Genomic DNA, 26,263 nt, shown 5'->3' with positions numbered 1-26,263 from the left:
CATGGCAACCCCATCCCCTCATCCCAGTGATTACTGACCCGTCCGCAGCTGGGGGGCTCCTCAGGCCCCTTCTGGGCAGATCTATCCCACTATACCTCTGAGCTGGCAGCTCCATTAGAACAACAGGTCTGGTAGAGGTCTAATTAGCATACATCTACATTAATTTGCATAACTCCTGGGCCTAGCAGCCCAGGGAGATCTCAAGGTCAGTCTAAAATCAAAGGGTCCCTCTAATCTCATGGGGTGCCTAGCTCCTCATTGACCATCTGGTCCAAACTCACAGGCGCCAGACTGGGAGGTGGTGTGGGCAGTGCAGAGAAGGGCCTTCAGGCCAGTGACTCTCTGTGACTCAGTCTCCTGCTCTGTAGAATGGGCACAAGGTGCCTACTTCACAGCGGTGTTGAGATCAACACCGGGACTTCCCTGGTGGTCCGGTGGTTAAGACTCCGAGCTCCCAATACAGGGGGCCCGGGTTCCATCCCTGGTCAGGGAACTAGATCCTGCATGCCGCAACTAAAAGATCCTGCATGCCGCAACTAAGACCTGGCGCAGCCAAATAAATAAATTTTTTTTTTTTAAAAAAAGATCACGGGGTCTTCTAGATTCATTCCCAAGTCCAGGCCTCACCCCACTCCTCCAACCCCCAATCTCCACTCCTGGAGCGCTCTGCTTCCTGCCTGTGGGGCAGGCCCTTCTTACAGGTCCATAAAAACCTGCAGGAACCTGCTCTCCCCCAGGAGGCTCCTCCCACCAGGCCCTCCCTCAACCTTAATTTCTGGGTCCTGGCTGGAAGTGGATTAGAAGCTGCAGGATACCAGCTTTGGCCTTTCATCAACACCTCTGGGCTTTGACCTGGTTAGTGCACAGCTGGGAAGCAGGGGAACAGAGGGCATCTGGCCTCGCCCTGGCCCCCAGCACCACCCACTCCAGTGCACCCTTTGGAAAACCATGTGAGGCAGTTTAGGGCACGCTCTGGAGTCACACTGCTTGGGTTTATCTTCCAAATGAGCCTCAGTGTCTCCATCTGTAAAATGGGGATAACAAGCCACACTTCTTGGAGTCATGAAAATTAAATGAGATAATGTATGTCAAGTGCCTGACATAGTAAGCACTCCATAAATGTTAACTGTTATTATTAAAATAATGACAGTAATAAGAAAGAAACCTGAGACCACCTGGAGGGTCAAAGAAGGGTTTACAGAGGAGGTGATATTTAAATTTGGCCTTGAACTGACTATAAAAAAAAAAACAACAACACTGCAAACACTCTGGATGTCCCTCAGAAGGACACACAGTAAATTATGGCATCTCCCTCTGATGAAACCAATACAGCCATTACAATGGTGTGGAAAGAGGGCCAACCTGCGTGGTGTGAAAAGGCTGCAGGGCCACTTGAGATGTATGATCTTATTTTTGTGTAGAAGAAAGAAAAAGAATCATCAAACCGTTAACTCTGGAGAGTGGAATTGGAAGGGGTGTTTGAGAGTCAACTAGAGATATTTCTGTAAGGTTGTTACATTGATGAGTAATACTTTTATAAGAAAACAAAATAAAGAAGAAATTACTAGGGGATGAATGAGCATGGGCAAAACCCCTGAGGTGTGGGCGGGGTGACAAACCGTCCTGGTTGGTCTGGGGCTGTGGAGTTTCTTGAGGTGCAGCACTTGAGCAGATAAACCCCAAAGTCCCAGGCAAACTGGGACAAGCTGGTCACCCCAGATGTGGAAGGGTATGGACCACTTATGGGCCTGGGGACAGCTCTGGATGGATGAAATGAGGGGTGGCAGGGTGGGAACACCTGCGGCTGGGCCTCAGACCTAGAGCTTTATCCCGCTGGCCCCAGGAGCCAGGGAAGGTTTGAGCGGAGGGACATGGAAGCTGGATGCTTCAAGCACGGGGCTCTCTGGCTGGGGAGGAGGCTGGAGGTGGGCGATCAGGTGGAGATGCAGAGGCCTTCCTTGGACGGCTGAGGGCAGGGCCCAGAATCCCTCTCCATGCTCGCGGTCCCACTCTCCTAGGACTCCCACCTTCTTGGAGATGCCCTCTCTACCTCTGCCTCTGTCCCCGTGTCCAAACTGTTGGCACATCCCCAGTGCCAATCCTCCAACAGGCTCCGGAGTGGGCAATGAAGGCCTGGGAGGAGGGCGCCCTCCAGAGACAAGCACTTCAGACAGGGTGGAGGGGAAGACAACCCAGACGGAGAAAACCCACCAAAAACCACGCTCTCCCAGGAGACGCCAGCTGCAGACAAATGGACATTTGGATAAATATAAAGGTGATTAACCAGATCTCCCCATTAAGTATAATGAATGACACCACATAATTAAGTCAAAAACTCATGGCAGAAAGTACCTTAATGGAGCAGGCACTTAGGCAGGGAGAATTCATTAAGGAGGTGTGGAGAATTTCAGGAGTGGCTATGAGGATGGAGGCAGGTGGCAAAGACCAGAAGGTTGACAAAAACAATCGGGAGTTAACATCTGTCCAGAATGGGACTGAGAACAGAGCCCAGGAGTTATCAGCCCAGGCTCTGGAGTCAGGCAGACCTGGGATGGAGTCCCAGCTCTCACTTACAAGCTGCGGGATCTGGGAAAGTCATTTCTTGGAGCCTCAGTTTCCTTACCTGCAAAATGGGAATATTACTACTACTAATACCCACTTCCTGGGGTTGTGAGGATTCAATGAGGTAATGTGAGTAAAGGACTTTGCATATAGTTAAGTGCTCAGTAAATTATCATTAATTGGACAAGTCACTTTCCCTCTTGGGATCTTAATTTCTCACTGACAAAAAGAGGATAATGTCCTATCTTCTTCTCAGAGAAACTGGAGGATGAAATAAGATCACAACCGTAAAAGCAATTGCTATACTATAATATGCTTTTTAAACTGTGAAGTGCTCTACCCACATCTGTCATTATTAGGATAATTATTAAGTCCTTGGTTTCATCCCAAGGCCAGACTCTTGCTGCTTCTTCCCAGAGAAGCTATACAGTGTAGTGGTTAAAAGTGTGGCCCAGAAGCCAGACTGTCTGGGTTTGAATTTGACCTTTAATCCTTACTAGCTGTGTGACCATCAGCAAGTCACTCAACCTCTCTGTGCTTTAATGTCTCCATCTTTAATGTCCCGCCACCAGGGAAGCCTCCTTTCACTCTTGAGAAGTGTCATTTTACACATGTGGAAACTGTGGAGCAGGGAGTAAGTCACAGACCCCAGGTCACAGAGCAGGATTCAGACACTCAGCTGTGGGTTCCAGAGCCTGCACACCGCCCCACGTTTCCCTATTAGCTCCTCTGGTCCACGCACAGCATCTCTGCCACCGTGGCCTGACCACCTCCACCCCGCCGCCACTGCTGAAACCGGTGCCCTCTCAAAGGATCCGCGACAGCCACGGAGAATGCTGAGATGTGTTCTGTTCAAGCCCATCATTTGGGGACCTCCCTGGTGAGGCAGTGGTTAAGAATCCGCCTGCCAATGCAGGGGACACGGGTTTGAGCCCTGGTCCGCGAAGATCTCACATGCCGCGGAGCAACTAAGCCCGTGTGCCACAACTTCTGAGCCCGCGCCTAGAGCCCGTGCTCCGCAACAAGAGAAGCCACCGCAGTGAGAAGCCCGTGCACCGCAACCAAGAGTAGCCCCTGCTCACCACAGCTAGAGAAAGCCCGCATGTAGCAATGAAGACCCAACGCGGCCAAAAATAAGTAAATAAATAAATTTATAAAAAAACAAAAAGCCCATCATTTGCGAGCAGTGTGATGATGTCCAGCAAGTCTAAACCTCCTAAGCCTCGGTTTCCTCGTCTATAAACAGGAAAAGAATTAAATCTACCTTTCAGAGTTGACATTAAAGGATGTAAAGCAGGGTACCTGGCACAGAAGGCGCACCCAACAGATGCCATTCTTTGGTCCCTCTGAGTCCAATCCTTCCGCCCACCCCCATCCCCACTTTCGTAGACGGTGTTCTGAAGTTTTCTCATTCCTTCCGTGAAGGTTTCTTTCATTCCTTCTGGAGGCCTTTCTTCCTTGCTAATAAGACAAAGCAGAGCAAGGCCTTCCTGCAGCCATTCTGCTATCACCTCAAGCAGGGCGGCCTGCCTGCCTTCACAGCACCCCTGCAAACCTCCAGTGTTAAGTGTGCTATTCGCTGGGCCCCAGGGCTCCCTCAAAAAGTTCCCTTGAAGCTGACCTGGCGCTCCCTCTGAGCCAGCCTGGCTGAGCCAGCCTTTGAGAGCAGTCAGCCCTTGCCTGTAGCAGAGGTGCTCCGACAAACACAGGACAAGATGCCTCTGTACAAAAACCTCCCGACTTTCCGTGCCTCCTCCCGACTCTGCCTTTTCCTTCCTGGACTCTGGTGTGAGTCTATGACATCCTGTCTGACTCAGAAAATGATGATGCTGAGACCTTGGGCAAATCATTTGACCTTTCAGGGCCTCAGTTTTCTCATCTGTAAAATGGGACTTGTAACCCCTACCCTTCTTGCCTCCCAGATTGAGGGGTGGATTCAATGGGATAACTGACACCTGGGAACCATCAAGTTCCCCCCTTTGCTGGGGAGACCTCCAGGGCTCGCACTTTCTGTTCCAACTGGGTCAAGAGAAGCAGTGCAGTAAAGCCCAGGCTCTTCCTCCTTCCCACCTGAGCATCCCCAACAGCAGAATTGACCTCCAAGGAGTCTGGGGCAAGAGAGGAATCTCCTGGAAGTCTATTTTATCTTAAAAGAATGTGCACCTAATATTCTGCCCTGACATAGAGCCTTCTCCTTCGATCATTTCCCGCCAGATCAGGATAGAATGGATGCTCTGCAAAGATGCAGATCTTCATCCTGTGGCTCAGCCTCCTCCTGCCCCCAACCAGGCAGGTACAGGAACTGCAATCTAAGAAGCCAGCCAGACCGGGTGTAAATCCTACCTCCACACTTACCCACAGGCCACACAGCTAGTAAGCCATTCAGCATGGTGGAGGCTGTTTCCTCATCTGAAATGGGGATAACTGATCCCAGAGCCCATGGGTCAGGCCAGGGTAAGGCTGAGGGGAATGAGTGAAGAGAAAGGGTCCAAACCTGAGGTCAGGGACATGGAAGCTGAGTCATTGTAGGAAGGGTCTTGAGAAGATTGGGATCTTTAGGCCATTATGAGACCTTTTCATTCTCCTTTCATTTGCTCAACCATTACATCTTTACTGAATGTCAGTCCCAATACTAGACATTGGAGATACAGTGGTGAACAAAAGCAAAAATAGACACAGCCCCTGACTCAACCAAACACTCAACTAAATGGGAACAGAAGAGAACTTCTTCAGCCTGGTAAAAGGCATCTATGAAAAACCCCACAGCTAATATCATACTTAATGGTGAGAAACTGAACATGTTTCCCCAAAGATCAGGGACAAGACAAGGATGTCGACTCTCCTCACTTCTATTCAACATTGTATTGGAGGTTCTAGCCAGGACAATTAAGCAAGAAAAAGAAAGCAAAGGCATCTGGATTGCAAAGAAAGAAGTAAAACTATCTCTATTTCCAGATGGCATGATCTTTTTTTTTTTTTAATTGAATGAAAGATTCTTTAAATTCTATAGTGCTTTACAATTTTCAAAAGTTTTACCATAATGGAAAAGAATATGAAGAAGAATATGTAAATATATGTATAACTGAATCACTTTGCTGTACACCAGAAACTAACACAACATTGTAAATCAATTATACTTCAATTTTTAAAAAAGCTTCACACAACTAATTTCATATAATAACCCTTTTTTTCCCATCCCTATATTGCCCCTCCCCCTTCCCTCTCCCTACTGTAACCACTAGTTTGTTCTCTATATCTGTGAGGCAGATGACATGATGTTGTATATAGAAAGCCCTAAAGAATCCACAAAAAACTTAGAGCTACTAAATCAGATCAGCAAAATTGCAAGATCCAAGATCAACATACAAAAATCAGTTGTTTTTCTTTCTTAAAAACTTTTAAAATTTAATTCAATTTATTATTTATTTACTTATTTATTTTTGGACGTGCCGCACAGCATGTGGGAGCTTAGTTCCCCAACCAGGGATAGGACCCACGCCCCCTGCAGTGGAAGCACAGAGTCTTAACCACTAGATTGCCAGGGAAGTCCCTCAGTTGTTTTTCTATACACTAGCAATGAACAACCCAAACCTAAATTAAGAAAATTCCATTTACAATAGTATTGAAAAGAATAAAGTAAATTTAACCAAGGAGGTGCAAGGCTCATACACTGAAAACTACAAAATATTACTGAAAGAAATTAAAGAGCTAAATAAATGAGAAGACATCCAGTGTTCATAGACTGGAAGACTTAATGTTGTTAAGACTGCAATACTTCCAAATTGATCTACAGATTCGATGCAATCTCTATCAAAATTCCAAGTACTATTTTTGCAGAAATGGATAAGCTGGTCCTAAAATTCATATGGAAATGCAAGGGACCCAGAATACCCAAAATAATCTTGAGAAAGAACAAAGTTGGAGGACTTACACTTGTTGATTTCAAAACTTACCAACACACTACAGTAATCAAGACAGCATGGTAGTGAGATAAGGTTAGACATATAGACCAATGGAATAGAATCGCGAGTCTGAAAATAAACCCATATATTTACGATAAACTGATTTCCAACAAGGGTGCCAAGACGATTGAATGGAGAAAGCATAGCGTTTTCAACAAACGGTGCTGGGACAAATAGATATCCATATGCAAAAGAATGAAGTTGGACTCCTACCTCACACCATATATAAAAACTAACTCAAAATGAATCACAGACCTAAATATAAGAGCTAAAACTATAAAACTCTTAGAAGAAACCACAGGTATCAATCTGAGTGACCTTAGAATAGGCAACAGTTCTTAGATATGACACCAAAAGTACAAGCAGTCATAGGAAAACTAGATAAATTGGGCATCATCAAAATAAAAAACTTTTGAACATCAAAGCACATTATCAAGAAAGTGAAAAGTCAACCCACAGAATAGGAGAAAATATTGGTAAATCATAGATGTGATAAGGGTCTAGAATCCAGAATATACAGAGAACTCTTACCAATCAACAATAAAACGATAAATAACCCAATAAAAAATGGGCAAAGGATTTGAACAGAAATTTACCCAAAGAAGATACACAACTGGCCAATAAGCACATGAAAAGATGCTCAACATCATTAGTCATTAATGAAATGCAAATCAAAACCACAATGAGATGCTACTTTACACCCACAGGGACAGCTATAATAAAAAATACAGATAATAATAAGTGTTGGTGTGGTGAGGATGTAGAGAAACTGGAACCCTCATGCATTGCTAGTGGGAATGTAAAATGGTGCAGCCACTATGGAAAACAGTTTGACCGCTCCTCAAAAAATTATATAGTTATCACATGGCCCAGCAATTCCATGCCAAGGCATATACCTGAAAATTAAAACAAAGTTCACACAAAACTTGTATAGGAATCTTCAGAGCAGCATTATTCATAGCAGCCAAAAAGTGGAAACAACCCAAATATTCATCAACTGATTAATGGATAAACAAAATGTGATACGTCCATTCAATGGAATATTATTAAGCCATAGAAAGGAATGAAGTACTGACCCATGCCACAACATGTACGAACCTTAAAAATATTACGCTAAGTGAAAGAAGACAGTCACAAAGGACCACGTATTGTATGATCCTATTATACCAAATATCCAGAATAGGCAAATCCAGAGAGACAGAAAGTAGATTAGTGGTAGGTAGTCAGGGGCCAGAGGGAGGGGGGAATGAGTTTGAGGTTTCTTTTTGGGGCAATGAAAAATGTTCTGGAGTTAGATAGTGGCCATGGCTGCAGAACTCTGTGAACATATTAAAAACCACTGAATTGTGAAAATGGTGAATTTTATGGTATGTGAGTTTTATCTCAATAAAAAAACGAGAAAAAAGAACTCCAGACATTTTTGCCCTCCTTGTCCTTATGGAGGTTCCAGTCAGTGGCGGGTAGTGGGAGAGGGAACCCCCCCACCTCCCCGCACCACACACACACGTGTGCACACAAACTGAAATTACTATTGTGCTAAGTGCTCTCAAGAATGACAGCTATGGGCTTCCCTGGTGGCGCAGTGGTTAAGAATCCGCCTGCCAAAGAATCCGCCTGCCAATGCAGGGGACACAGGTTCGAGCCCTGGTCCGGGAAGATCCCACATGCCGCAGAGCAACTAAGCCCGTGTGCCACAACTACTGAGCCTGCGCTCTAGAGACCACGAGCCACAGCCACTGAGCCCACACGCCTAGAGCCTGTGCTCCACAACAAGAGAAGCCACTGCAATGAGAAGCCCGCGCACTGCAACAAAGAGTAGCCCCCGCTCACCGCAACTAGAGAAAGCCCCTGTGCAGCAACAAAGACCCAACGCGGCCAAAAATAAATAAATTTTTTAAAAAAAGAATGACAGCTATGATGGAAGTGGTTGAGGAAGACTTCCGGGAGGAAGTGATCTGAAGGAAGAGGGATTAGCAACGAGAAGAAGGGAGGGAAGAAGTTTCAGGCAGAGGGAAGTGCAAGGATCCTGTATGGGAGGGAGCCCGGCAAGTAGAAGGGTCCAGAAGAGACCCCTGTGTCTAGAGTAGGGGGAATGAGAGGGAGCAGGGCACCAGTGGAAGGGCTGGGAGGCCCACTGTGGCTGGGGAGGGGCCCCTGAGTACTCATTGGGTCAAGATTCATGGGGCGGGGTGGGGGGGGAGGAATATGCACCTACTGCAGGGGTCAAGTGCTCCCAGTCAACATCTGGAATGAGTTGGGAGGTCATTTCTCCCGACTGAGTCACTCTTCATGTGACCTGATGGAAGGAGGAAAAAATCCAATTCCCTGACTTATTTAGTGGCACCTCCTGTACTGATGCTCCCAGGGAGGAAATACTGATGAAAATGAGCCTCACTGCTATGGCAACAGCAACCACTTCTCACTTTCCATCCTGATGAAAGGCCAGGTGGGAAGTCTGCCTAGCAGCAGTGGTGGGCAACAGAAGCCCCTCCCAGGGGCTTCAGGATCCCCTCCCATCACCGTCCAGGCCTTGCTCGGGTCCCAGCTTCTCCTTCCAATGGAGAATCACGGCAGCTGCCAACATCTGAGCAGCCCTTCCCAGCTCAGAGTGTGATTTATGCCACCACCCTGTAATGTGGGATCGTTAGCCCCACCGGACAGATGCAGACACTGAGGCTCAGAGAGGTGAAGGGTGCTTCCAGCATCCTTCCCTCTGTGCTGCTTTTACTCCTCCATATGGTAAAGGTCTGTTTATCTGTGCAGGTCTCCTGCTCTGATTCATCTGTGGCATGAAGGAATAAGTGAATGGAGTGAGTGTCACACCCCCCCCCACTCTCCTGTCACCCTCTTCCTTTCTTGGTGATCTACGAGCTCCGGGGGACCCCACCCCCGTGTTCTGTTCTGGCCAAGAGAGGGCCAGGGGAGAGGGTCATGTGCGGCCTGTGAGAGCCAAGGCGGTAAGGAGGGATGGCAGGAGAGGGCCTGCATGGGAGGGGTTACCACTCCACCCCCCGCCAGGGGACAGGGCTGAAGTGTTTCCCTTCAAAATGCCTGGCTCTGAACTTTGACACGAGCATTAATATCGATGGCTAATATTTAGGGTGCACTTACTGTGCACCAGGCTTTGTGGCAAGTGCTTTGCACGCGCCCTCTCATTTGAGTGAGGGATGGGTTATCACCCCTGTTCCATGGAGGGGAGTGCAGCCTGAGATCTGAGCTGGAGAGGCGGCAGAGCCGTGGCAAACCAGGTGGTTCTGGAGCCAGAGCCTGGCTCTTAACCAGATATCTGCAGCCCCGAGGGGACCACCTCGTCCTCACCTCCCCACCCCCCATCCCAGGGGCTGGCTGGGAAGATGAAAAGGGAGGGCAAAGGAGCTGAGGAGTGAGAGTGGAGCGGCCCCCTGCAATCATCTCCTGGCCCCAGGCCAGAAGGCTGCTGGTGGGCCTGTTGCGGAAGAGGTGCACTGTCTGTGTGGCAGCAAGAGTGGAGGGAGGACCCCTCCCGAGGACCAGGCCCTGCCCGATCTTGAGGCCTGGTGTAAACCAGCAGGAGGAAGGAAAGGGAACGCATAGTTCTCAAGTGCCTACTATGTGCATATGCTGAGCATCGCCCTTTACAGGTGGCATTTCACTTTACCCCCAGAATGACACTAAGAGAGACTAAGAGCTAACGCTTATGATATGTCAAGCATCTCGGATGCTCACCATGCTTCGGTTCATTTAATCCTCACAGAAACATGCCAGGTACAGACACTCTGCACACGGGAAAACTGAACCATGAAGAAGAAAAGTATCTTGCCCAAGGTCACACGGCTGGTAAAGCTTTGGTCCAGGTCCTCTGGCCCTAGAGTCCATGAGTAACACACTTTGTATCCTGCTAGGGGAGTGTCGTCCCCATTGTCCGCAGTGGGAGAGTGAGGCCCTTTCTTGAGGTCACCAGGTGTCAGAGTGGGGTTTGAGCTCCGTCTCCTGGGAACGTCTGTGGCATTTTGACTTCGTGGCACCTTGCCCCTGCTCCCCCCCAACTCCTGCCCAGAAACACTGAGACCACAGGAATGGTTCTAGCTGCAGCCGCTGGCCCACGGCTGCCCAGAAATGAGCAAAGAGCAGCGCCCCTCCACCCACCTGGAGAGCTTATTTTTGTTCAGGGTTTCTTTGTCTGGAATCACACATCCAACCACCATCCTTCCCAGAAATGGCGTCAGCTTGCTTCCTGGAACAGTCCACGAAGGGCCCTGATGCCAGGCTCCCTGACTTTCTTTGGGGCGGCAAGGGAAGGAGACAGGGATTAAACCCCTCGGGCCCTACCGCCTCCCTGGGCCTCTGTGGACCCATCCGTACAAAAGGTTGGCACGATGTCTCTGGGGACCTTCAGGCTCCTGCATTCCAGGATTCTCTGCCAGGAACTTCCCACTCAGCAAACAATCGTAACTGTGCGCCTTACAGACGCACCACCTCCCAGAGCCTCATTGCCGTTCCCATTGGCTGTAATTACAGCAGCTCCCATTTCCTAAGTGTTGACTAAGTGCCAGGTGCTGTGCTGAGTGCCTTTCATGGATTCTCTCACTGAATCTGCTGGACAGCCCTAAGAGGCAGGTCCAGTGATCTCCACGTTACAGAGGAAGAAACGCGGCTCAGGGAGGCTGAGCACGTTGCCTGCGGGCACGCTCCCAGGCAGCAGCAGGAGGACATCTCACCGTTGCCTCCTGCAGCCGGACGGGGAGAGCCGATCGCGTATGTCAAGGATTTGGCCACAGGCCTTGATAAACCATGTCCCCACCCCCTCCATCCTGCCCCATCAGGCCTGGGCGCCCAGCAGCCCAGCCTGTCACAGCTGACAAGCACGGTGTGATTCCCAGACGGGGTCCCAGACAGCCTCTCACTTCAGTGGAGGATCCCTGTGTCCCTGGCAGCCTATCATGAGAATGACAGCTAGTGGCAGCTTGGGGACAGCAGCCCACTCAGATGGCTCATGGGGCTGCTGACCGGCAGACAGACAGCGACAGGCTGAAGCAGCTGGCATTGCCGGAGGCACGTGAGGCACCTGGGAGCCTCTTATGGCACCCACCCCCGAGTCCAGACCCTTCGCTAACATTTGGGGGCCTTCAGGACCGAGGCAAGAGTACCAACAGAGCACCATGTGTCCAAATATTTAAGTTACAAATCAAGCTGACAAACTCTTAAATAAAATATGTTATATCTTCCCACCCAGACATAATGGTCTGGAAGGCCAGGCTGTGCGCTGAAATTTCTCAGACTCCTCAGAGCTCCGTGCCAGAAGATAGCAGTGCCTTCTGGGTTCCTTCTGTGCAGAGGCCTCATACACAGGTCTGGACACCCTGGGACACACATGTAGGCAACATCCACACCTGTCCCTCCCCCAGGCAGCCGGCCTTTGTCTGTCCCGGGGGCTCGGGGGGCGCACACACCAGCTGCACAGGCTCCCTCTGGAGATGCCCTGGCAGGTCCTGAAAGTGGGCTTGGGGCTAACCTAACAGGGGACCCTGGGGTCTGTCGTGAGCAAACTGGTAAACCCTCACTTGGAGACACGTTCCGAAGAAAGAGTCTCGGACCACACAGGTGCCTGGACTCTGGGCGGCCCGGGGGGGAAGGAGAGAGCTTAGGATTGAGCATCAGGAAATCCAGGCAGACACCAGCTCTGCCACGTGCGTGCTGTGACTGGTGGCCGGTGAATCCCCCTCCTGGGTCCCATTTGCTCATCTGTAAAACAGAGACGACAGTTCCTGCCTGGTGGGGCCGTAGTCAGGAATAAATGCAGTAAGTCCATGAAAAGGTTCCTGCCTTGCTTGCAGACTGTTCAACGCCACTGAAGACTGCCTCTAAGAAACCCTCCCATTAACACTGGACTCCTTCACCGTCTGCTTTTCCGTATGTCCCTGGCCACACCGCAACATGATCACTGACAGCATCTGAGCCCACACTGGCCGGGTGCCTCCCACACCACAGAATCCCCGGCACCTAGCACAGGGCCAGACACAGTGTAAGCACAAGCTTTGTGATTATTCACCCGGCCTTTCCACCTGCTTATGGGGTTCACCCAAGCATCGCCATCACTGAGGGCCTTCTGAGGGCCAGACTCACCACCAGGCTCTGAGGACCGGATGGCTCAGGCACCTCTCCAGGCCCCACGGAGCTCGCAGTCTAGAGAGAGCGATTTGACGTGGAAATGAGAACAGGTGACAACAGAGGGATGCCTGCCGTGACGCAGGCAGTAGGGGCAAGGTGTTCCCAGAAGCCAGAGGAAGATGGGTGCAGGAGTACAGTGACGCTCCAAAGAGGAAATGATGGGTGAGCTGGCCTTAAGGAGATTAAGAGCGGAGGGGACTTCCAGAGACAGGAACAGCAGGTGCAAAGGCACAGAGGTGTGAGGTACAGCTGGTGTGCTGACCTCAACGTGGCCAGAGCTCAAGGACATGGAAGTGGTGAGCGTCAGGGTTGGCGGGGCCACCAGGGCCACCCAGTGTCCCACTAGCTAGCCCAGTAATTCTCAATGTGTGACTAGCAGCATTAGCAGCACCTTGGAACTTGTTAGAAATGCAAATTCTCAGGCCTCACCTCAGACCTACTAAATCGGACACTCGATTTATCTGAACAAGCTCTCTAGGTGTTTGTGATGCACGCTAAAGTTTGAGAACCATTGGACTTCCTCCTGAAGGCAACCACGAGCCACGTTATAAAGCTGCCCACATCTGAAAGTTGGCCTCACGTGAGCCCTCACCTCCAGCGGGACAGCTGTGTGTGGCAGAATAATCTATCTTCACCTGTGATGGAGGGGGCCACTGGGAAGTCAGAGACCCCTGGTGGGCACAGGGCCCATTACCAGGGTGACCACCTGTCACTCGGAGAAAGGGGGCAGCACCCTACAGCGGGTCAACGAAGGGGAGCTTGTTATCACGGCTACCTCCCCTCAGGTGGGACAGGGTAAGGGAAGAAGGGAGCCTGTGGTCCCAGGTATCCACCCCCATCCCCAGGTGGGAGCATCACAGCCCTGTGCTCCTCCTCTGACTGAATCTAGCCCACCGTCCCCTTCTCTGTCCATTTGGGCCCCAGGTGGCAATTTCCTCCCCTCCCCATCATGAAGCCACACCCTCCTGTCACAGCCTGTGACAGGGCTGTGGGGCTGTCTCCTTGTTTACAGCCTGGGCTCCTTTATCCATGGTGACCCTCTCTCAAGAGGCCCCACACCCTCATCTGCTAGGCCTTCACTTTCCTTTGCCAAGGCTGGTTCTGAGGGCCGTGACCCAGATCAGTAGCAGGGCTCTCCCACTCTCTCTTCAGCTGGCACATAGTGAGAAAAAGAGGAACAAGAGGATTCAACACGTTACCTTCGACCAGGAGACGGACACAGGGGGTGCATCAAATAGCTTTACAAGGTCCAACTTGAAGTTCAAGAGAGAGCAAACTGCACCCTCAAACCTAGTCAAGTGGGCTTCCCTGGTGGCACAGTGGTTGAGAATCTGCCTGCCAATGCAGGGGACACGGGTTCGAGCCCTGGTCTGGGAAGATCCCACATGCCGCAGAGCAACTAGGCCCGTGAGCCTGCGCATCTGGAGCCTGTGCTCCGCAACAAGAGAGGCCGCGACAGTGAGAGGCCCGCGCACCTCGATGAAGAGTGGCCCCTGCTTGCCGCAACTAGAGAAAGCCCTCGCACAGAAACGAAGACCCAACACAGCCATAAATAAATAAATAAATAAATAAGTAAAATAAATTAAAAAAAAAAAAGAAAAATAATTAGGAAAAAACCCCCAACAAACCTAGTCAAGTACAAAGCATGAGAAGGGTTCTAGAGTCCGAAAGGCCTGGGTTTCAGTCTACACCAACCCTGTGTTATCTTGGGCAGGCTTTGTTACTTCCCGAGCCTCAGTTTCCTCACCTGTACACTGGAGATAATATTAATATCTACCCCCTAGGGTCTCTGCAAGATTAAGTAAGAAAATGCATCTGAAGTGAGAAACATAGTGCCTGGCACCTCACTGCATCTTACCTTCCTGTTCCTCAGAGAGGGGGAGGAATGCCTGTTCCCGGGTGACCTCTCTCCTGCTGGTGGGACACCTGGTGGGGAAGAGCAGTGGCTCTGGGGTTAGAAACAATCCATAAACATCCACTGCTTGTACTGTTATGATTACTATTAATCATGGGCAATGAATGGAGCCCGGCCTGGTAAATTGCTTCCTCCAGGTAATTTACATTTCCTATTGTCATTGTAGTCTTCATTCAATGCAATCTGATACAGGGATGTTTTCTAGAAAGCAGGAGCCATGTTGTGCTTCTTAGTTATCCTGCAGTGCCTGGCCCCCGGCCCTGGCAGGGAGCACCCAAGCAGCTCAGCGTGGAAGGGACTTGGAAATCACCTACTCTAACTTAGTATGCAAGGCAGAAAGCTCTCCTCCCTGGCTTTATCAAGTGCTTGGATGCCTCCAGGGATGAGATCCTTATTCTCTGCTGAAGATGGACTAGTGCCTGGGACTCCAGGGGGGCTGAGCTCTGCGGGGTGAGCAGGAGCTGAATGGGCAGCTGCAGGAGTTGGGGCGATGGGAACTCCTAGGGCCACCCCTACACCCTAGCAGCCCCCCCTTCCTCTCCCGCTGAGAGTTGATAATAGGAATGGTTCTAATTATGCTCTAATTGTTTTCTTCCAGGCAGTTTCTCTGGAGCCAAGGAGTTCAGAGTTCATGAATAAGTGAAGAGGGAGGAAGCGCGAGGGGATGTTTATTGATCCACAAATCTCCACGTGCCAATGTCTGCCCCACAAATGCTTGGACATGCAGCTGTGTGCAGTTTTGCATGCATACATACATACAAACACACAAATATACACACCACAGCCCCCCAGACGCCTCTCTCCAAAGGACTGGTGGGGGGTAAAAGGAAGGTAACAAGAAGTGTCCTAAACTGGCTTTGGGTCCCAGTCTCAACTCTGCCACTGACTTGCATTGTGGTCTTGGGAAAATCCTAGTTTTCCCAGCTGTAGAGTACGGAGGCAAAGTGATGTCTGATACCCTCCTCTCAGAAAACCCAGCCTTTAGGATTTCAATGGGCTATCATCCAGTTAGACAGAACCCTGGGCAGTGCCAGGTGGGCACTGTCACCCTCAGATTGTCCTTTCATCTGGATGCTTCATTCCCTAAGAAGAACTGGCCAAGCAGCCAGGGGCTTCAGGGAAGTGGCAGGAGGAACACACACATCTCCATCCTGGTGGGACACTTAGTAAAGATGAGTAGGGGCACTGGACTCGGGGCTGTGGGGGCCCTGGGCAAGGCACTTGAACTTCTTGAACTTCAGTTGCTTTGTCTGTTAAACGGGAATGAGAGACTCTGTGTTAGGAAGGTTCATCCAGGGCATATAGTGGCCTCAGCCGAGTGCCTGGCATACAGTGAGCATCTGGTAAGTGGTAGTTGTTACTGCTAATATTGTCAACACCCTGCAAGGTATAGATTGGTGCCTCATAACAGATGAAGAAACTAAGGCACAGAATGGTCAAGCAACTTGCCCCAGATCATGCGTTAAGTGGCAGGATTTTAACCCAAGCCCATCTGACCCTGAAACTTCTGTGTTCCAGTCTTGTTTCTCCACTGTGTCTGATCCATCTGGTCCCCAAGCAGGGGCACACAGTAGGTATCCATAATATGCTGAATGACAGAGGAATGTAGAAAAGAAAAAAAAGAGCATAACAATACGCTCTGTTTCCAGTGACCAAGGTGGGGGTAGACAGATGAGAGAAGAACTAGACCAAGATTCCCTCCAAGATCAAATCGAAGTGCTGGGTCTGGGCGGACCCCAGGCCTCCCTGCCTCGTGGCTGGGGCCAGTCCAGGTGGGGATCAAGGGGGTCCTTGGTATGTGCTTGAGGAAGTAAATCTTTTCACTCTTTATGACTTCCACTAAGAAGCCAAAGTTAGCAATCCTGGCTTTTGGCATCAGCCAGAACCTGCTGTGTCACTGCCTTGCTGTGTGACACTGGGCAATCAACTGTAGCTCTCTGAGCCTCAGAGCCCTCATCTAGGAAATGGGGGTAACAGTGGTCCAGCCCTGGGGCTGCTGGGAGGGTGATAAGGGATGACACATGTGGGGCCATACGCTAGAGGTTAAGAGTAGGGCCTGGAGTCCGGCTGCCTGGCTTGGTATCCCAGCTCCTCCACTGCCTGACGTAACCGCCTGCAGCCTCAGATTCTGCCTCTGCAAAACGGGGATCATAACCGTCTAACACAAAAGGGTGCAGTGAGGGCGAATGAGCTACCACAGGTCGAGCGGTTGCGACAGTTGGCAGTGCTTCGAAATGCTCAGTACATCTTCTTTATTGGACATTTCACATATGGGGAAACCGAGCCCCAGAGCGGGCAAGGACTTGTCCAAAGTCACAGAGCCAGTTCATAGCACAGCCAGTCCTATGTGGGAGCTGGCTGTTTGCAGGGCCCCTTTTCCAGACCACGGCTTGAATGGGTAACCACAGACCTTTTACAGTACCTGGGCCATCCTGCTCCAGCCTTGAGGACTCTGGGGGACTGACCCCCCCACCTCCTGTCCTCCCCGGTGCCTCTGAGGCTGGCTCAAACCAGTGGGGTATGTCAGAGGGCAGGGAGGGCTGACCTGCCTTCCTGGCCCACCTGGCCGGCCCCTCCACTCCAGGGCTGGCTGCAGAGGCCTCAGAAACAAGCCAGGGGTCCAGGACCAGAACACTATTTGTCAGCCCTGCATGATAGTGGCAGGCTCATCTCCATGGCAACAGTGCAGTGTGAAGGCATCCTAGCATCATTAGGGAGAGCGCTGAGTAGTATAAACAGAGGCTGCAGTAGATTACACGCCTATTATGAACAGTCTCAGGCTCTGAGCACTGGTAATTATGCCTAATTGTGCATTTAATTCTGTAATTGAAAACCCACATCTCTGGTTCAGGCTGGGGTTGCAGAACCTACCCCCCAACCTCAAAAGAAAGAGGCGTAGGAGCCACCCCTACCCTAATAATCCCAGGGCTGCCTCTCCTTCTAGGGCACGGGGTAGCCAGAGTGGGCACGGAAGTAAAGTACCTACAGACTCCCATTTCCCCCACTTCCTGTGCCAGGAGCTCTGCCACGCTCTGTGATTTGGGGTAGGGGGGAGCATGCTTAAGGCAAAGGGACATGGTAAAAGCACAAAAATGCTCACAATTTTCATTATTCATAATATATACCATTTTGTACTATTGCCACTGTCCTCTCAGGACCCAGAATCAGCCTCTGGTGGTTCCAAGGGACTCGGATCATCACTAGATCCATTACACATCCAAGTCATCCAACCTACATACAAATTCTTAATCACTGCCAGAGACAGGGAACTCACCACCCGATTGTCAGTCCACCACTGCAGAGCCTCTGTAGATAGTTTGAAAACCGCTGATGGAGTTCAACACTCTCTCCTCCATCCCCCGGTTTCACAGACTGGAGAAAATGAGACCCAGAGAGGGGCAGGGCCAGCTCAAAGTTGCACAGGAAGTGAGTACCAGAACCCTGGGATTCTGACTTGCAGCTCAGGGTATATTTTGTACCCTAAAGTGACTCAGCACCAAGAATTGTGCCCAGCACTTTGTAGGTGCTTCATAAATATTTGCTGAATGCAACTCAGGGTAGGGTTAGTTGATGGCAAAGCTTACTCTCTTACCCAACAATATTTTGTCTTTCTAGGGGTCAGGAAGTTCCACTGTAGTGGGTCAGGGGTTAATGATGGGTTAGAACCTCCTGCTCTGAACCTCTGGGGTCTGAGACTTGATCTTACAACTAAATATGCCATGTGGGCATTTGGGATGGGGATAGTACCGACATTCATTCAAACAGACAGAGGAAAGAACAGGTCACCTGAGTCCCTGACAGCCTGGCACCCCAGGTGTCAAGCCTCAGGCACGCCATTGGAGGCAGGAGTCTCCTCCTCTCCCCAGAGCCTGATACTCCCATCAGTCATCGCTGCCTGCAGCAAGGTGGGCTGATGTGGCAGCAGCTCTGATCTCCTCCTGGGAAAGGATGGAACTCACTGATGAGTCAGAGCTGGAGGAGTCCTTTGAGATGATGAGTCCAACCATCTCCCTTTACAGAGGGGGACACAGAGAGCCAAGCTTCCTCTCTGATTTCCTCTGAATGAGCGCTGGACTCTGTGCCCAGAGCTCTCCCTGCCTTATCTCAGGTCACCCTTACTATAGTCCCATGAGGATGTGCAATTATTATTCCCATTTTACAGAAGAGAAGATAGAGGGACAGTAAGGCCAAGGCCACAAACGTTTAGCAGAACCTCTGCTTCAACTTGGGCCTTCAACTGGTTGAAAAAAAGGACATGTCCATTTCCCATCCCACGATATTCATGTTCATAGAACCTGCTGTCTCACTTACGGGGCATTCAAGAATGTGAACCCTCTGTGAGCTCCTACTCAGCATATCTTACCTCCGGGAAGGACACTTCTCTGAGGACGATTACTAGTATCCTGATTTAGAGAAATGCACGTGGAAGCTCAGAGAGGTTAAGTGTCTTGCCCAAGGTCACTCAGCTATAAAGAGGCAGAGATGGAACTCAAACCCCAGCCTGACTGCACAGCTCAAGCTCTTCCCAGTCTAACTCCCTGCCTCTGGATGTACCAGCTGCTCTGAAAGGCAGGGGCCAGGAGGCCAGAGTAACCCATTAAAACCTGCAACCACAGTAACTGCTCTTCCAAAACCCTGGTACTTGCTGGCAGGAGCACATGTCCCAGAGAGGTGTGCTTTGCTGCCTGAGGCTCTCCCTCAGTCTCCAAATCACCATCCCTCTCCCTCTCCAGGACCAGCAGGGAGACCAAGAGCATTGGGACTGGGGTTCCCCAGACCAAAGCCAGCTCCATCTGCTGTGGCCAGGAGTTAGCATTCATTCATTCATTCATTCATTCATTCATTTATTTATGGCTGTGTTGGGTCTTCGTTTCTGTGCGAGGGCTTTCTCCAGTTGTGGCAAGCGGGGGCCACTCTTCATCGCGGTGCACGGGCCTCTCACTGTCGCGGCCTCTCTTGTTGCGCAGCACAGGCTCCAGATGCGCAAGCTCAGTAATTGTGGCTCACAGGCCCAGCTGCTCCGCAGCATGTGGGATCTTCCCAGACCAGGGCTCGAACCCGTGTCCCCTGCATTGGCAGGCAGATTCTCAACCACTGCGCCACCAGGGAAGCCCAGGAGTTAGCTTTTAAAAGCACATCTCTGGTCTCATCTTGCTCTCCTATCACCTACTCCTCCCTGAAACTAGATGAGAAAAGAGACTTCAACCATTAGAGCTGACCATCTCCACTTGGTCTAGATTTTGCAATTGTTCTCAAATCCTTTCCCTGTGATCATTTGTGTGAAGCCTAGACTGTATCTTTTGTTTCCTTGGTAACAAGTCACTTCATTCTTCTGACCTCAGTATGCCCATCAGTAAATGGGTATAAAGACCATCCCTATCTCATAGAGTTGTTATGAGGGCTGATAAGTCTTCAATACAGGTTAATTTCTTTCCCGCATAACTTGTTCTTAACCTGCATCACAGTTCCCTTAAACCCAACACAGGTCTTGGGGTGAGGAGAAATGGGGACGGGGGATGGGGTTAGCATTTGAATAAGCAGCTCAGAAGGTCTGGCATCTAGTAACAACCCTTTATGGATAAAGAAAGATTTAGATTTCTCCATCGGTTTCCACATCCAGCATCGCCACAGTCCTACGGGGGAGCAATAGGGCACGCAAGGTAGAAGCTGTGGAGTCCTGATGTGTGAATGCTCATTCTGTCCCTACTATTTATGTGGCCATGGATAAGCCAGATAGTAACAAAGGACAAGGTATATAGAGCACTTAAGCACAGTGCCTGGTTCATAGTAGACACCAAATAAAAGGAAGTTGTTGTTATTATTTCCCACAGAACCATTCGTTTTCCATATAAAGAAACTAAGACTTGAAGAGTTTATGGGTATGAGTCTGGTCACTAAAATCTCTAATCCAGGCAGAGATGGGGGCTGAAGTGACTTATCCAAACTGCAAGGCAAATAACAGCCAGCCGCAGGGAGCACTGCCTGGGCCAGTGCTGTCTGGGCACCATCTCAGGGAACCCTCCCAAACTACCACGGGGTAGGAGCTGTTGTCCTGACTACTTTACAGGAAAGAGGCAGAGGCTCAGAGAAGGTAAGGGACTTTCTGGAAGTCACAAAGCAAGGCAGCAATGTCTGCCTGATCCCAGCGGTCCTTCACCCCTCTGTGCCAGATGTCAGAGCACCTGCCATTTATGGGGTACTTATGTCAAAATCCCCCAGCCACCACCCCTGCAAAGGAGCAGAACCAGGGCCATCCACTGCACCTCCCCCCCGGGTGGGGGGGGGCCCTGCTCCATTCCACCTTGCCCACCTCATAAGGGTTTTGAGGGCAGTTTGGCCTCTGTCTGTCTATCTGCAAAAGGGACTTGATCACCCCAGCCCCTACCCTGTCAAAGGGGTATAAAGAACAAAGAGGGTCAGTGGCCTGGACGATTTCGTGCTCTGACTCTGAAGCCCGGCCCAAGGACCTGAAGCACCCAGAGCAGAGCCAGCCCCTCCCCAGGAAGCCACGAGCTCGCAGATGCAGCTGCTTCTGAGCGCAGGCCCCTGCAGAGCCTAGCTCCCTCCGGTCTTCACGTCTTCACCATCCGCTGCTGCTAATAATGACATCAATCAGGTTGACCACGTTTCACACCATTACTCGCAGCTCAGCAGGAAGCAACATATTTCCCCCCTCACCAACCATCTTCCAGAAAGCAAAGAGCTTTCCAGAGGGGAAAAGAATGAAACCGATGTGTTTTCTGAGTACCTACTGTGTGCATGGCAGCTGCCTAAGCCCTTTTTCTAACTCTGAGAGGTAAGGATGACTCTTTTTCTCTGACAGGGAAAGACACTGGGGCCCAGAGGAGCGAATGCATGTGTCCAAGGTCACACAGAGCCGGGACAAGAACAATCATGGCAGTGATGTATTACTGACCACTCATTGGCTCATGGTGCCAGGCATGTGCGTGATCCTACTGAAACAGTATCATTTTCCTTTTCAGATAAGGAGACTGAGGCCTGAAGCAGTGAAGAGACCTGTCTGAGGTCACGGGCTGCTTAAACGTGAGCAGCAGAGTGACATAGGGCAGAGAGGGCGGCTCTCTGCTCTGGCAAAAGAGCGCGTGAATCTTGGTGCTGTCACTGACTAGCTTAGAGACCTGAGCCTCAGTTTCCTCATCAGAAAAAGGGGCTAACTGCGTGCCTAGAACCCATGCTCCGCAACAAGAGAAGCCACGACAATGAGAAGCCCGCGTACCGCAACGAAGAGTAGCCCCCTCTCGCCACAAACAGAGAAAGCCCATGCACAGCAACGAAAGACCCAACACAGCCAAAAATAAAAAAACAAACAAATAAATTAATTAATTAAAAAAAAAAAAGAAAAAGGGGCTAATAAAAACATCTATCCCATTTTGTAGGATAAAAATAAGAAGGATAAAAACCGTAAAATAGCTAACATTTATCGATCACTGAACATGTACCAGGCAACTTTGCCAAGCACTTTACATATGTAAGCTCACTGGGTTAAATGAGGTTATGCATATAAAGTGCTAAGCACAGAACTCCAGAAATGGGAGTGATCATGGTGATGATGAAGAAATTGATGATGATTCCCTTGGGCAAATCTCCCTGGTTCATCCTCTTACTGGAAGAATAGAGTAGCCTGTAAGCTTTCAGGAAGGAGGTGGACCAGGAAAGAAGGGCAGGGTTTGGACAGGGGAGGGAAAAGGGAAACACATAAAAATTAGGGTGTGAATAGCATTAGTAATGTTAAGATGATATACCAAGTAGGGAGAGAGCAAGGGACCCAAGACGTTCTACAGAGTCGAACTAGACTGAGACACACGGAAACCTCCAGGCCAGTCCAGACATCCTCCCAGGGTCCCAGATGGGCAGAACTGGCAGGACCCTAGAGACACAGATCAGTGGTTCTTCCCATTTTACAGATGGGGAAAAACCAAGGCTTGCAGTAGGGAAAAGACTTGTCCAAGTTCACAGGATGTCAGTGGCAGAGGCAGGCTTGAATCCAGGCCTCCTGACTCTTAGCTCCATGCCCAACTACCTGCTGCTTCCCACAAAGGAAGAGTGCAGGAGGGCACTTGGATATGTCTGGGTCACAATTCCAGGGAAGCATACCAGGGTAGACATCATTAAGATAATAATAATAAAAAACTATAGTTTATTGAATGCTCACTCTGTGCCTGGCACAGTGCTAAGCTCATCTGCATTAAGCTATATGCATTTAATCCTAACAACAACCCTAAGACTTGGGAACTGTTTCTATCATCTCCATTAAACAGATGACAAAACTGGCTCAGAGAGGCTAAGCAACTTGCTTAAGATCACACAGCTAGGAAGTGACAGAGCCAGGACTCAAACCCACGTCTGTCCTGTCAAACTCCAGAGCCTTGTCCCCTTTACTTGTCCACCTGAACGGTCCAGCCCCCACCTGCTTCTCCCACCCTCCAGTGCACCCTCACATCGTACTCCCTCACCCAAAGCAAGTCTACCCCAACTATAGAACAGTATTTAGAACTGGCCTGTTTTCTCGTAATCATCAAGCCCCACACAAGAAAGAAAAACGACACAGTTCCTCTTCTAAAGTTTTCAGCTGAGAAACATTTAACAGTCTCTTCCTTCTCTGCCCCTGTCCACTGGATGAGAAAACAGGCTCCCTTCTCCCTGGGATGATGTCAGGCTGGTGAATTCCAGCAGCCGGGAGCACATTACCAAAGCTGCCAGGCAGCGAAGGCTCCTGGGGGTTAGCAACAGCTGAAGGGACCCACTCTGCAATCGGACCAGACAGAGCAACAGACCCAAGAGACCCATTTTCAAGTCCCTCCTCAGAGCACCTCCCCAAATTATGTCATGTAACCCTCACAAGCTGCCCAAAGGCACCCAGCCAAGATGTAGAAGGATCAGAATCCCACCCAGGTCTTGTCTAATTCCAGAGCCCCTTGTGCTGGTGAGCCCTCTAAGTGGAAGGGTGGGTTTTGCTGAGCTGGGGAGAGCTATGAAGGCAGGTAAGTGAGAGGCAGGGATACTGCCTCGCCGCCTTCATCTCTCTATAGAGTAGGAAGCACCTCCCAAGGGACTCCTGGCTCACCAGAGCCAGAACTACTTTTACAGTTAAGAAGGCAACAGAGGATGCTGGTCAGCTGTCTGGCCTCACAGCCTGGCCCCTAACTGTAGAACTTTGGGCAAGCTACTTCATAGGGTTGTTAGGAGGATTAAATGAGTTAATACATGGAAAAGTGCTTACAGGGTACCTAGCACCTAGTAAGTGCTCCCCAAAGCTAACCACTGTTATTATCATCAACAGAGAATGACCGTGGGCCAAACTGTTAATAGTGCTTACCTTTGGGGTATGGGACTGGGCATAGAAGGAAACGTCTTTAACTTCTGCTCTGTTTGGTTATTTATTGACTTAATCATTTTATAATATGTGTGTGTTACTTTTCTAATTAAAAAAAAAATCCTAGTTTAAAATTTTAAAATTAACACAGAAAAAATAATTCCTCGGAAAGTTTCAGCACTTCTTGGCATTTTACGTTCCTCAAAGGAGATAAAGAGGAACTGGGAGCCTGGAGTTGCCAAATAACTGATTCACTCATTTATTTTACAAATATTAATGGAGTGCCAGGCACTGTTCCAGCTGCTGGGGATTTAGGGGGAACAAGAAAGATAATCTCTGCCCTTCTGGAGTTTCCATTCTACCTGATCTTAATTAATCCCCTCTGCCACACTCAAGGATGAGGAATTTACCGAGAGGCCGACTAAGATGGCCCAGCCAGGGGAAGTCACTTGCCCTGCAGCCCACAGCTGGGAGCAGGGCTACAATCTTCAGGGCCCAGCTGTTTCGCCCGCTGCCCAAGAGGGCAGGTCTGTGGATGCAAGTTTGGGGTTGGGGTCCACAAGAGGAGAGAGAAAAAAGATGAACGAGGAGGTCTGTATAGCCACACTCAAAGCTTCATTCTGCGTTACTGTACACACCTGTGGTGGAGGAAGGGCAATGGATGCAGGCAAAAGTGGAGACCTGGATCACGGAGTCAGGCATCAGTGAGGCTCAGGTTACCCCAACTCAGACTCAGACCTGAGTTCCGTCCATGGAGGTCCCCATGCACCTCTGCCCCCAAAGCCCCCAGTTGTTGGGCCTCAGCTCTAGGGTAGGCAGGAGATCCTGGCCTCTCCTTAAACACCTTCCCAAATTCACCTGCCAGAGTCTGAACTGAAGGGCAGAGCTGGTCCCCTTCAGCCCCCAAATTCACTCCACTGGCCTCCCTGAGACAAGAACCTGAGTTCCCTGGGCTGGGATTAGGTATAGTGTCCCCAGATGCTCCCATCCTCCCCAGGGCACCCAAGTATCCCACCCCTATCAGTGCCAGCCCAGGCAGAGGAGCCTGCCTCCCCCCCCCCCGCCCCCCCACTCTGGTGGAAATGGTGACTGACAGAATGCCTGTGGCCTCAGCCAAAGCAGGGAGGGCGATCCCGCACCTGGTTGGTCAGACTGGCCCAGGACCTGGTAGCTCCTTGTGACCCTCTCCAGGGAGGGGCTCTCCATTCCCAGGCCTGCCCAGTCAGGAGGATAGAGGGAGGCAGGAAGAGCACAAAGGAGTGAACGGTTCCTGGAGTCTATGATCCCGACACACACAGATGAACATGGACCAGAAATGGTCAGAGATCTAGAGACATACCAAGGAGAAACCAGGAGAGAGACACACACAGGAGCAGAGACTTTGTGAGAAACACTGGGGCGGAGACCAGAGGCTGAGACCCACGCAAACGAGTGATCTAGAGGAAAACACACGGCAGTGACCTCAACGGATCCACACACCAGCCTCGGAAACACCCCCAAACCCCGGCGAGCCACAGTCCCACAGCGCATATCCCCAACAGAAGGCCGCTCGTACAGTGCGGGAGAGACGCGCCGAGCCCCAGGCGCGGAGCGGGCCGGGGACTCGCGCACAGGACGCACTCGGGGACCGGGGAGCGCCGGGCGAGAAGCGCACACAAAGAGACAGCCGGGCCAGCCCGAGCAGGCTCCGCCCGTCCGCTTCGTGACTCAGGACCACCCCCCAACCCGGGCGCTCGCCCCAGACCCACAGACAGAGACACACACCCCACCCGCACGCCCCGGGACCCCGCCCCGCCGCGCCCCACCCGGCCCGGCCGCCCGGGCGCGCGGCGCTCACCAGCTGCAGGCAGCAGAAGGCGACCAGCGTGCAGCGCCCGCTGCACTTGCCCATGGCTCCGGGGGCCGCGCGCGCCGTTCGCCGCGGCGCCCCTCTAGCTCGGCGGCCGCCGCCTCCTCCGCGCCGCGCGGGCTCCGCGTTCTCCCAGCTGGGCGCCCCGGGCGGCGGGACCGGGTGCCTAGGGCCGGGCCCGGGAGCGCCGGGTCCTCAGGGCTGCGGCCGGCCGCTCGCGCTCGGAGTCCATGGTCCGTCCGCCCGCGCGCCGGCTCTGCCGCGCCTCCTTTGTCTGGCCGGCCGGCCGGCCGGCCGCCAGGCGCGCCTCCCGCCCCGGGGCGGCTGGCGGGGAGCGCGGAGCGGGGAGCGCAGGCACCGAGCGCGGCGCAGCGCAGAGCAGCACTGCCCAGCAGGGGCAGCCGCCCGGGCGCTCGGCGGCCGCGGCTTCCCGGCCCCACCACGTGGCTCCGCCGCCGCCGAGAGGTAGGGAAGGAGGGAAAGAGGGGAGGGAA

General features: G+C 51.1%; 1 protein-coding gene across 1 annotated transcript in view; it reads right to left on the bottom strand.

Annotated features, from left to right (window-relative positions):
• NKAIN1 (sodium/potassium transporting ATPase interacting 1) overlaps positions 1-26,012 on the bottom strand; it is a 41,389-nt gene extending 15,377 nt beyond the window's left edge. Inside the window, exon 1 of the mRNA XM_061186880.1 lies at positions 25,758-26,012. Coding sequence (XP_061042863.1) covers positions 25,758-25,811 — 54 coding nt within the window. The 5' untranslated portion in view covers positions 25,812-26,012. The remainder of the gene's footprint in view (positions 1-25,757) is intronic.
• Between the last annotated feature and the right edge of the window lie 251 nt (positions 26,013-26,263).

The sequence above is a fragment of the Eubalaena glacialis genome, chromosome 3 (assembly GCF_028564815.1).
Source record: "Eubalaena glacialis isolate mEubGla1 chromosome 3, mEubGla1.1.hap2.+ XY, whole genome shotgun sequence".
Classification (NCBI taxonomy): domain Eukaryota; kingdom Metazoa; phylum Chordata; class Mammalia; order Artiodactyla; family Balaenidae; genus Eubalaena; species Eubalaena glacialis.
Note: the sequence above shows the minus strand (reverse complement) of the source record. Positions and strands in the feature narration are given on the sequence as shown.